The sequence below is a fragment of the Spodoptera frugiperda genome, chromosome 8, assembly GCF_023101765.2.
Source record: "Spodoptera frugiperda isolate SF20-4 chromosome 8, AGI-APGP_CSIRO_Sfru_2.0, whole genome shotgun sequence".
NCBI lineage: Eukaryota > Metazoa > Arthropoda > Insecta > Lepidoptera > Noctuidae > Spodoptera > Spodoptera frugiperda.
The window spans coordinates 3,798,953-3,812,610 of NC_064219.1; the positions used below are offsets into that span (position 1 = coordinate 3,798,953).

Here is a 13,658-nt window from a genome sequence, read left to right on the forward strand (position 1 = left end):
AATAGAAGCAGTTTCTAAAAAGTAGTACCTATATTAGATGCCTTCTTTAGAAGAGGTTATTTCCTGGGATACGGAAAACGGAAAATCGTTCTTCTCCATATGAAACTACGTATTGGGATCAAATTGAGTTCAAAGAATGAAGAAATGAAGTATAAGAAGAGTAAACTACATAAAACATAAGCTAGAATAATATAGCTAATTAAAATCTTCATTTTTGTGAACATGGGACTAGTTTTCTTTAGATTACAAGTACATAATGTAAAGAAAACTTTTACAGAAATACCAGAGCGCCATCTACAATGGCCTCACAATCGTAACGCATGCGTCTCTTTGCGTTCCTCCACATAAAACCGTTTACATAAATATAGGCCCGCCCCGCCCATAGGCTTAAGTTTTTATTGCCACCCCCACCCCAATCTACTCACCCTGCTACTACGACCTATCGGATTCCTTCACCCCTCGGCAAGGGGGCGCAAGGCAAGAAAGAGACAAACGCATAAACACATAAAAAAGAAAGAAACAACCAAACAGCGCAGCCGTTACAATCACATTTCAATCAAGAACACCATGTTGGTTTTATTATAAATAAATTATTTTATTGCAAAAGAACAATTGGTCACATTTCTTCACAGTGACTAACTCAATGTAGGTAAGGTTGAAATATTTTATAGCTATTTTATTATAACAAATAACTGTTTTGTTTTTTTTTTATAAATGGCAACAATGACCATAAATATTGTGTAAGGAGTAGAATGTTGTCTATGCTTAACATGTCTATTCCATACTTTTTTTTTTCTTTGCAAACATAATGGCGTTTGACTATGGCTACTCGTAAAATGTTTTATTTGTTGTCAGAATATTAGTTGTGCTACAAATTCAAACCATCTGATTGTATTAATATGGTTCAATGTCAACTGTTTACGTTTATAAATAAATGGAAGATAACCGACACGTTGGAAATTGGTCAATGTTTGTATTAATGATAGAGCTGAGATTCTCGGTAGACGGATAATTTTTTTGGTAGTCATATGATATAGAATTGTTAGTGATAAAGAGATAGGTATTGTGCGGACATAGTGACCTTAAAATGTAGACTGTTCATGCAAGGTTGTGAATGAAATTTAACACAAAGATAAATTACTTAATAAGGAACCTCGAAGTTAAACATAAAGATCACTGAAAGTAAATAGAAAGAACTGCTTCTTTCTTTCACCGGGAGTGTATTGAACTGATTAAGCGACTTTTTTTGTTTTCCCTATCCTATGCATGTAATGGACACCTAAAACTAATGGTAATGGGGGTTTGTTTAGGTCTAAAGTTGCTTCCTCACGCTTAGTACCTGTTAGTTAAAAGGTGGTTGATAAAAACGTTCATTTATGTATGTCGTACAAAAATTTTAGCCGAGCTTCCCGACTCGCACTTGTTTTCCAGACCGCGGTAACCCAAATTCTTTAAACTTTGGCCATGACATGACCTAGGTCAACACATTAGATATTGTTCTACTTTTTTTCCGTAAAATAGTGTTAGTAAGCGTAACTTTTTTATACAATTTGCAGATTTTATGCTACCCTTAAGACATGAACAATTTTGACGTGTACTAAATCACACAACATTAAAATGTGAAAGTTTGTTTGTTTGATGTTTGAATCACGCTGAAAGTACTGAATGTACTTTTATGAAATTTGGTAGTTGTACAGACAGGGTATGAACTGACTTCGGCGATAGGATGCTTTTTCAACGCAGACGCCAGCCATCCCAACCCGCATTGAGCAAGGCTGATTATTAATGCTCAAACCTTCTCCGTGTGAGAAGAGGCATTTGGCCAGCAGTTGTCACGAATAGACTGATGATATGTTTGTGTGAACACGGGCGAAGCCGCTGGCAAAATCCAGTATTAAATAAAGTCTTCTATTAAATTCTACTCATATTTTTTATCGTCCATCACGTCTGTAAGCAAGAACATCATTTTTTGTATAAAAATAATTCGCAGCCACAATTGACAAGAGCGACAAAACAATAATCTCCATTGAAACAACATTATCAAAGTGATTAAAAATGAATGCAACATTTTGTGTTATCTCAGGTCACCTACCTATATACTCCTACAACTCATGCTATCTGGTGAAATGGAGTGTTTTGTCATATAAATACAGAACAATGCCGTCTTTTTAATCCCTAAGGAGGTAAGTAGAGATACCCCTATTTTACTCCCTTATAGAGAGACACTAAGGTGGAGGCTTTTTTTATGTTATCCGGTAAACGAGCAGACGGATCACCTGATGGTAAGCAATCACCGCCGTCTTGGACATCTGAACATCTGAAACACCAGAGGCGTTACAAGTGCGTTGCGGCCTATTGGGGGTTAGGAATTTAAGGGTTGTTGGGGAATCGGGTTTGGGAAGATTGGGAAGACGGTAATTTGGCCTCCGGTAACCTCACACACAACGCAAGCGTTGTTTCACGTCGATTTTTTGTGAGGTCTGACATTATTGTAGCTTAGTAATAACAAAACTGTCACTAGGCAACCTATTTACAAAGCAAATATCGTTCATTTTATCACTAAGTATTCACTATAGATAAATAAGGTTTGCTACCAAGCTCATCTAAAATTAAATCTTGATACCAAGACATAAGTCAGGTTTTCCTAAAACATTTTCGAGTTATACACTTAAATCTTCCGCAGATATCAGTCTACCAGCTGGTTAAAACCGAATAAAAATTCATTCAGTAGTTTTACTAACTTTATCTTAAGGCGTTCCTTGAGTCCGTAAATCCAACGTTCAACTCTTTCACCTCGGAGCGGGAAGGGGTAGTATTTAGTCAGTAAGTCTGACACTCTCTCGTCTCACCCAAGGCGGAAGAAATCAGTAGATGATTGTTCTCCTCAAAAAAGAAAAGAACTCAAAGATTTTAGAAAGATTTTTTTGTACCTAACTTTATCATGATCAGTGACACTGCGGTTTAAAGGCAAAAGTGTAACGAAATAAAATAAAAATATTTGTTAATAAAAAAGAATCCAAAACCATAGTCAACAAATTATATTATCCATATTATTATTTAGTATTGAAAAATTACGATTAAAGTGGAAGGAGGAAACTTTCCAATGAATTCATTTAATAGAAAGAAAAGTTGCCAACTTAAATATTTGCAGACATTTCTTGTCAAGGCTTTGGTCTTACATAGGAAGGTTATGGTACCCATCGACCTTGCCAAAAACCCTGACCCAAAATAGTCACTATTTTGGGTCGTACTCCATCAATTACTTTCAAACTTATGAAACTACGATTTTCTAAGGAGTTTACGCAACTTTCCGCTAAAAAGTAGGGTGGCCGTCGCTTTTGAGTTCACACATTTTAAGACAATACGACGTTGCCGACGCTTTTCGCATACCCTTACTTGAGAAATATTATTCAAAAATAAAGAAAGATTATAACTACTATGTGAAACTATATGTAGAAAATGTTTTAATTGAATTTAAAGACCAGCTTGTCAGTCAAGTTACTTCGGGACGAGACAAGCTTCTGTGACTGACATGACAGGAACAAGATCCTCGCACATGCTGAACTGGTACCCTTTTCGGTGCCAATTAGATAGATTTCACAACAAGAAGTGTTACGACTTACAACTACTACTATCTTGTGATATTTCTTACGGTACAAAACGGTTCTTTTTTCTAAATTGGTAGAAATGACGCACTGACTTATACCCTCTGGTTTAGGTTTAATACAAATCAAAAGTTGTGTTCTTATAGACCATAGAATTAAAGATTGCATTGCACTGCATAGATTTTTTCTTTTATTCGTTGAGAATAGTATCTATACCATGTAGCTCATAGAAAATAACACAGATTAAACAAATATCTAACCTTTTTCATCCATAACCAACACAGAAGATCTTAAAAACAAACAAAAATTATCTATGGTCAAACAAAAGTGAATCAAGTAGATGCAACTAAATATCTTGTTTGATAACTCAAATAATATTATCTAGATAACTAATAATGCTGCATGGCTTTAATCAAACTTGTATGCAATGATAACAGTTGCTCTGTCAATACAAATGACATTGATAGCGTCAGAGTGTTTAAATTTAATCTAATTGCATCGTTTATTAATTTGATTTACATATTTAGATCGTATTTAACCTTTTGGCAGTGCAACTGAGGTTTTAAGTGGAGATTCTCAATCTTTTTGAGCTAAATGTTGAAGAGGAAAGTCTTTTGTTTTATCTCAAAGTTTCTACAATAAAGTTGTGCTCTCCATACTAGCAGATTGTGGAGGACTAGTGTCAAATATTAAATACCGACTTACAGTTGAATTTAGGTAAGGTTAAGACTCAGTGTTAACTTAAATCTACCTACATAATATTTGGAAAATACCGTCGCTTTTGTTGTCACTCCTTGAGCGTTATAAACTGAAGAATTTTCATTGAAATTAAGGTAAAGCCTTTTACCGACCACGTGGTACTCCGTTATCATTACCGACTGAGAATTTGGAAAGTCGAAAATCCCAATTATACTATGCCCAATCCAATCCCACACAATACTTCAGTCTTATAAAAGTTAGAAAGAAAAAAAATCAACTTAAAAAGCACAAATCGACAAAATAACTTAACTAACTTAACTTATAATTTCTAACAATGAAAACTGTCCGTAGAAATAACTGAGTATTAACATTCACTCAATTATGTACCCATTTTCTTTGCAATAGAAATTGACATTGACATATAAATAACACATTTGTCTGTATAATCTGTGGACCTCGTTATGTCATTATAGGGGGAGCCACTGTCGCGTAAATATTACCTAGGGGTAAAAAAAAATGGAGGAATGAAAATATGGAAATAATAGTGACAGGAAAAGTGATAATATTGATTGGGTATTGCCATTTAACTGTTACTGCGAATATTGCGTATATGGTAAAGAATAATATTGCACAAATGTTCAGTTGAAACTGTTCAGTATGGTTGGATATTTTCACGAAAAGGATTTTTATGGAGTTATTATTTATTGTCTTTGTTTTTTGACGTATAATGTATGTAGGTATATTGATTTTTATAAGTTTTTAAAATGACATGGTCACTAACACTATTATTAGAACTAATGACGGGATATTTACCATGTTCATACCATATTGATTTTTAAAAGCCAAAAGTAATACTATTTACTTAATTATGGAGGTATACATTTTTGTACTAACTATTGAAATAAAACTAAGGTCGTGATAACAATTCAACATAAAAAAGCCTTGGTATTTATGTTATTCTGTAGTTTCTGTACTAATTATGACCAATACAATAGAATACTAAATACAGTAGGTATTTAATTAAACTATGTTCTAATAACTACAAATACAAGTAAGAAATTATTTCTCAAATATTAAATTCTCCCGTAACTTTTGTCCCGTAAATGTAGTCTCAAATTAAATACTTATGGAGAAGCACCAAGAAAATGTGTTTCTATAATAACGGTTTACGCAAATATAGTTATTGAGAAACGCTCTACTAGTTTCGAGTCACAGAGGGACTCTTCCTTCGCAGACGCATTGCGATGTAACGCTATGAACGCAGTTTCCTTTGTGGTTTCCATCTACAGTTTATCCGGGCTTACAGGAGTTGCAGCCGTTTTGGAAGATAGAGGTAAACTTGTTGCGATAAAACAGTACTAAGTAATAATTTGCGAAATTCGGGATGAAAAACGGGATTTTTGCCGTTCCAGCTTTTGATATTTTCTTCAAGTTTTCTTAGTTTAACAAAGAGTTTCATTTTGTACTGTGTTGTTTCTAAAAAAAACTTTCCTTCACTTTGTTTTAAACATGTATTCCATTTTAAGAACTTTTTGTTATGTTATTTTGAAACTGTACTAATGTTTTTTTAAGATATTTAGGTATCTAAGTAAACCTCACAAAAACACAAACATTCATTTGGCTACTAACTAAAAATATTTGACTAAAGCTTAATGACCAAAATTATCATCTAGTTACCTATTAACAGAAAAACAACTATCAAAGTTTGCCAATTTGTAACAAATGTTTAACATTCAAAATGAAAGAAAGCTAAACCCAAATGTCGTAAGTCTAAAAATACACAAGTTCACGGAAATCTAGAACTTATTAGCGACAACCCACGTAGGATCAATCTATCATTTTGTCTGCATCGAATGTAGGATAATAAAATATCTATTATGCCTCGTTTACATTTAGTCGAGTAACTTGCTTAGATACAAGTTGAAATTTTTTACTAAGTTCGCCTTTTTTCTAACATTTTGTCTAGACATTTTCCGATTTTTACAAAATAAATCTCCAATTTTAAAAAGTAGGTCAACATTTCCTTTAAATGTAATAAATATATTTTGATTGCATTTTATTACGATTATCGATAATTCGGACGATCGATCATTAATGAAACGATTCGATAAACAGGTGATCTTGTTGATAACGATTTCAAACTGGCTGTTTATAATAATAATAACTTTATCATTATCAATCCGTGACTGACCACTACTGGACTATGGGTCTCTAAATAAAAAGGATTTGCCAAAATCTCTACGCAATTTGTAAACCAGTGTTGGGCGCATACGCTCAACGGCTCAACAATGCTGAGATGGAGGCAGGCCCTTTTGACATGGACATGCGCAATTGTTTTTGCTAATAGTTATTTAATTTCTGTTTTTATTTTATGTATAATATTTTTACTGTTATTTTAAATTTTGCTGTTTCTTTGTTCTTGTATTTACTCTTTTAAGTTTATTATTTTGTATCATATACGTATCTCAGTGTGTTTTATACACTAATCTTTGTATATCTGTGCGTGTCTTCTGTAAAATAGTTAAATGCATTTTCTTTATTTTTTTACGCTTAGCGATAGAAGATTAACTGACACGGTCACTTACTAGTGCTATCATTAGAACTTAAAACGGGATATTTACCATGTTTATTAGTTTTTGCGAGTTTCCGATATTTCGGCACTGTTACAAGTGCTACTTTGTAAACTAGAGTATTTGCGCACTGGAGTAAATTCTAATGATAATGTTTTATCAATCTCGGAAGTGCAAGAAATGTAACTAAATTCTATTCTAAGTAATTTCTAACTTAATACCAACGTCGCATGCGAATAATAAACCACGTAAGTTGGAGAAGGCAATAATTAATCCGCGATTAAGTTTAAATAGACCAGGCCGTTGATTTAATCAGTTAAATAAGTAAGGAGATAGAATCTAACTATTTATTTAACATAAAATTAATTATTACTGATATAACATGGTTATAATGCGTATAGTATCATATTCCGCGTTATAATTAAATAGGCCTAATACTAAAGAGGTGCAATTTTCATTCCTAAATAATTTGCAAGATGAATAACTATTTAACTGTTATTTTATTAAGTAATACCTATGTCAGAAGATTGTTATATCATTACAATTGCTAGGTGTACTTGTAGAACAAGTATTATAGTAATTATATTAGTTTAAAGTACCTACGTCATTCTTCCACGTGTATGAAATGCCTAGACGAGCGAAGATAGTACTAGTGCAGGGAAATACATTGAGATGAATACGGTATTTTAAATTTAATATTTGGATTTTTGTATCCCATCTAACGATGTATTAGAATTGATAAGATTAATTGATTAATTTTCTCAGATTGATATTGTATTTAGTATTAGTAATTTGCTAATAAGAATAACTAATTTGACTTAATTTTATTTCATCATAAATTAATAAAATTAAAAATAAATAGTTAAGTTTATGTTACTTCCAAGATTTGTTTACATTTGTGGAAATAAGAGACTGTAGGACATTGTATTACTTTCATTTTAGAGGTGGTTGTCAGCTCAAGGGAGCTCCTATCAAACTGATAAGATGAGAGAATATACGATAAAGAGGTAAATCATTGCTTTCATTGTAATAAATCAAAAGGTTACCTGCACATTGCATCCCATCACATGACAAACGCATGTTTATAATATTTTAAATGAAGATCATGATCAAGATAGAAAGGACCACGGAAACTATCAAAAGCATACATGGGTTTGATAAAAATTAAATTGGTAACTTCACTGTAAATATAAAAGCATACATGGGTTTGATGAAAATTAAATTGATAACTTCACTGTAAATATAAGTATCACTAACCCGGCTGTTGTGGCGGCAGCAGAGGCGGCATCGCTTGCGGCAGCGGTATGGAGGGCGGCAGCGGCGCGTACGGGGACACTCCGGGCGAGCCCGGGACCGAGTCGCAGCTGGCCGAGCCCAGCGAGCGCGGCGGCGGCACCGCGGGGCTGCGCGGCGCCTTCACCACCGGCGGCTCCGGCTGCTCCAGCTCCACGCCCAGCGCCTGCATCCCGGCCCGCGCGCGCGCCTCGTCCTGCGCCTGGGCACGCCTCATAGCAGTCTGTTGTGCCATCACTCGCTGCCGGTCAGCCGTCAGTATACACTTCTCGCAAGTACAGTTGCGGTACTTGCAGTACCGCTTGTGGCCCTTCAGCTCGATCTTGAGCCGGTGGTTCCGACAGCGCGCGCAGTTCGGCGGCGCGCGCGGCACGGCGGAGCTGGAGGCGCCGGGCTCGGAGCGCTCCTCGCAGTCGTCGGGCGTGCGGCGCCTCCACGAGCCCACGGACACCATGGCTTGGCCCTCGTTTTCGGCCGTGTTCGCGGCGAATTCGACGGGCACGAAACGAACGCACACGCGGTGCGGCGCGCGGTCACGATGCGACTGCCTGCCCCCGCCGCCGGCGCGCTCTGCCCCGCCCCGCGCCCCACCCCGTCGCGCTACTGCATTTATTACTGTGCCCGCATGCAACTATGCAATTTTTTCAACATAAATTATCTACTAGATTCGTAAATGATAATATTATATCTTTCAGGAATTCAAGTCCATGTGTAGAATATTTGTTTATATTACCCATGGTCTCAGGGCAACACAAACTACAAAGTATCCACTAAGTAATCAGTTTTCAGCTTTGTTTTCAATGTAATTGAAAAAAATAATTAAAAAGTAAGTCATAATTTGAGAGGTACAGATTTATTCTTTATAGTAAATTATTTTGTTTAAGTTTGAGTAAGTAATTTCCTCGAAAAGCATAGCTTAATTAAAAAGTAGGTACACCTAGTTGCTTTAAAAATGCAGTTAACAGAATTTATTTCTTTCTCAATTCACTTTAAGCAAACTTTCTTTCCAACTTAAAGGACATCATTTATTTTATTTAACAGCAAACAAAAAAACAAAATTTATCAAAATAACAAGATGCAAACGTAATAGATAATTTATTTAATTTATTAATTGCTTATTAACCTATAAACATTTTGATTGACCCCCAGAAACACTTAACTGTTAACACACTATTGCAGCAAATTGGCTGTTTATGATACAAATAACTAATGCTAATAGAAGAAATAACTGAATACATTATCATGTGTGTGTAGTGAAAATACATACAAACGATATATTTATTGCATTTTATTGCGCAAAAGTGCACACTAATAAAGGCGCTCGACTGCGTGTGGCTGCACTACGATCGCGTGTAACAACGTCGACGCACACACACAAACCCTATCTGTACACTGCGAACACTTTACATGTGTGTGTAAAACATGCGATAGTGTGCAAGTCGCGCGATTTTTACACGTGAAATTTTACAAGTGTGTCTGCGCGGGCGCATCGTTACGTCACAAAAGTTTATGAAATATGCGTTCTACTTGCAAATAAACAGAGTGTTTGGTAGCCACACTTTATGATATATCAACGATCAATAATTCAAGTTATTTTAAATAATTGATTATAATAAACTGTTCAATCATTTTACGTTATTATTTCAATTAGAGCAATTGCTTTTAATGTACACAGTATCTACACATGTACACATTGTAGTGTAGTGGTCACATGCTGTTGAACATAGGTTTGGTTCCCGTGTCGCACTAAGTAATAGGTTCAAGATATATTTTAAGAGATTCATTTTATGACGTCATTCATTATTTACACTTTATTTACACACATAGTGAATACAATACACAGGAAAATATTTGTAGGCACTAAAGTAAGATTGTAGCTCTATTTCTATTTTTCCTATTAGAATCTCTTCCTACAGACTCATAATAGGAAAAGTAATAAATAGAACAAACAGATAGTAAAAAAGAAAAAATACACATCACTCTTCGATTGACCTAAATTGAGATCATCCTCTTTTTGAAGTCGGTTAAAAATGGCTTACCCCAGCCATCGAGAGGTAAACTACATCAGCAATATTGCAATTCCCTTTTTTTAAAGGGGAAAAATCATCCAATGACTTTTTTTGTCTTGGGCGAGGCAAGAGGTAGTGTCAGACTCTTACTGACTGAAACCACCCCGTTCCTACTCCTACTTTTCGAGCCGGAGCCTCGGCATTAGCCATACTGGGCCCCATCTGTGGTGATCTGATGGCTCTTTGAGGCGCGCGTAGAACTTTGAAGTTAGCAGTTCTATAGTAGCAATACTGGGTGGATTCAATCTTTTGTGCGTTCTTAAGTAGCTTGGATAACAGCCAAGGTTGGGGATTTTAGCAAACGCCTTCTTATGGTGAGAAAATTGGATTTGGGAGGCTGATGATTATGGTGATTAAATATTATAAAAGTATGAACTTTGTTGGTATTGTTGAACCGTTTGGGGTTGAAACTTCAGGTCCGTGGGGTCCGAGTGCACATAATTTATCTATCCGACTACACGGTTGGGGCGGCGGCTGGACCGGCTGCCGCGCAACGTGTAGCGGGCTTGATTCCCGCACGGGGCAACTCTTTGTGTGATCCACAAATTGTTGGTTCGGGTCTGGGTGTCATGTGTATATTTTTGTAAACGCCCCACGACACAGGAGATTTTTTAAATAGTAAGTACCTACTTGTGTTAGGCCTAGCATTTTTGAAATTAAAAATATTAACCTTACCTACTCGATCTGAGTAAAGTACCTAGGTCCCTACTTTATGATCAAATTTGATTGATTGAGACTTTGATGGAAATCAAGGTTTTAATATCAACTATCCATCAATTATTTTACAGTCGGTATTTCACAAAGTAACAAACGTGGTAAGTTTGTTGTGTTATTCAGTCACACAATTTTGAACCCAATATTATTATTGTTCCTGAAGGTATCAGAAATCAGAAGCAGCACTCCAAAAGAAGCAAAATAACATCGATTAGAATAACTCTTTCTTTCCTCACAGTACGTGATGACACTTACATTAAAAATTTAATAGTTAAAAACTGTGTCTCGTACAATGCAAAGCGGCTATTCAAATTTTACGATCCGCCATGCGCCATGTTGTTTTTAATATTGTCAACGCATGCGCATCACACATCCCCTTTATCGCGTCTTCCACAGACTATGCATCCGATGTTGTTCTTTAGACAAAAGTATTTATTTATTCATCCAAAATATTTTTTTATCCTTTCAATATTAAATTTTTATAACTGGTAAATCTAGACTTGGCTAAGTCCTTGAGTCTAGTTTAGTGATTTTTCAATTAGAAATATTAGATTAATAATTAAAACAAATATTAAAAGGTTACAGATAATAGTTAGATGCAGGTTATTTACAACAGCTAACTGGAAGTCATTGAGGGAGGCCTGTTTAAAATAATGGACGTCTTGTCCCTAATTTTCATACAGAAAAATCACAGTTTCTATTGCAACAAAGAACAATTTACTACAAGAAATAGCCGGTACTTGGTAAAATAGATGACTGCTTTAAGACTGAGCCCCGGTAACCCCAACATTAAATATTTAAATTAAATGAAAGAATTTCAAAAACACCCACTTGGAAATTATATTTTATTATTCGAATCTCGATTCCATAAATCGTGTACCCCTCCAATCGATTCGATTAACATCGAAAACAATCGATGTAGGTATCGATAAAAAGTGATCGACAATTTTGCACTGGACAAGTTTGCGTCAAAGACTGCCGATATTTCTTTTGGTATACAAAACAATTTCTGTTAATACGAAAATGGCGATATGAAAGATTCTCTTTTGACAAAAAATGTTGTAAACGTTATTCGATTTGTAGGTTCAATATGATTATAGAAAATTACGGACACAGGTACCCATAATAAAAAGTAAATGGTTTGAAATTGTGTAAAGTTGTAGACACCTAGGACAAGGTAGAGAAAGATATTAGCTTCTTTTTTTTGAGGGGGAAAATCATCTAATGACTTCTCTCGCCTTGGGCGAGGCGAGAGGGAGTGTCAGACTCTTACTGACTAAAAACCACCTCGTTCCTACTCCTACGTTTCGAGCCGGAGCCTCGGTAACCCGCTAGGCAGCCCGCAGCTCCGGGTCGGCATCAGCCCTATTGGGCCCCATCTGTGGTGGTCTGATGGAGGATATTTGCCTCTTAGTTTTGCGTTTTACAGCCACTTTTGTAGGTCCTGAGTTTGATAATAGCATCGAATCAAATTCTTGGACCATTTTAGTAGATACTTTATTCCGACTAAGCAAAGAAACTCGTGCTCAGCAACCGTATACTCGCTTATGGCACTTAAATTTTTCAAGTTCAAATTGTTCAAAAACTCTTGAGTAACTGAAAATTTTGGTCACCTTCATCCAACCAGTACATCATTTTATTCCAACCAAAGTGACAAAAAATTGTATAAAAATATAGACTCTGCTGTTGACAAATTAACCGACAGTGAAATGTATGTTACATATTATTGTATATGTGTGTTATAAAAATAATAAAATATTTTTTCTAAAGTTTAAACATTTATGATTTAATTTTGATTTACCTTCACAAATATTTCCTTTAGATATTTCTAAATAAAATTAGGCTAATGAACATAATTTTAGACTAGGCATCCTCGCTAAGCAGTCTGCAGCTCCGGGAACCAGCCCGGAGCACGGACACGGAGCCCGGGCATTCAGCAGGAGTAAGAACGGGGTGGTTTGTAGTCAGTAGGAGTCTTTTTTTTACATTTGATGGGTCGACGTTTGGCTATATCGCCTGTTGGTAAGTGATGATGCGGCCTACGATGGAGCACGTCTGCCCAAAAGCACACTCCCTCTCGCCTCATCCAAAGCAGGATAAGTCATTGGATAAAAAAGGCCCTTGGCCCTAACCAATTGATCAAAGTCAAGACCCCGACCTCTGTAGTCGTTGTACCAACCATGGAACCAAAAGGTGACAGGAAATCGATTCCCAACGATTTAATATTTAATAATATTTTAATCACAGATCTCGCATGACGATTAGTACGGTTTAAACATTATCTGTGTACCATAATCCATTATTCATTACTTTGTGACATGCAACTTTTTAATAGTGATGTCCTTAACCCAGTGTATCGACTGTCGATATTTACTAACTGCTTATACTTTTCGTCTGTTGTCTTTTTATATGATTATATTTTCATACACTGCGTTTAAATAAAGGCAGACTCAATGCTAGCCTCGTTGGTTGAGTAGTCGCAAGTGCGACGTTTCGAGTTCGATTCCCGGATCGGGCAAAGTTATTTATTTCGGCTTTTCGAAAATTTCTCAGTAGTAGTATGGTGTCTGGAATTGTGCCCGGTGTATGACAACAAGCTCACCCTCTATTACATGGGACTTGTAACACAAATGGTGAAAAGTGGGTATACATTGTATAGTGGCAAGACGTACCGCAATGTGCACCTCTGCCTACGTCTTCGGGGATAG

General features: G+C 35.9%; 1 protein-coding gene across 1 annotated transcript in view; it reads right to left on the bottom strand.

Moving 5' to 3' along the window:
- LOC118275260 (protein doublesex) overlaps positions 1-8,888 on the bottom strand; it is a 185,670-nt gene extending 176,782 nt beyond the window's left edge. The window contains 1 exon segment of the mRNA XM_035593145.2: positions 8,132-8,888. Coding sequence (XP_035449038.2) covers positions 8,132-8,621 — 490 coding nt within the window. The 5' untranslated portion in view covers positions 8,622-8,888.
- Positions 8,889-13,658: the final 4,770 nt, after the last annotated feature.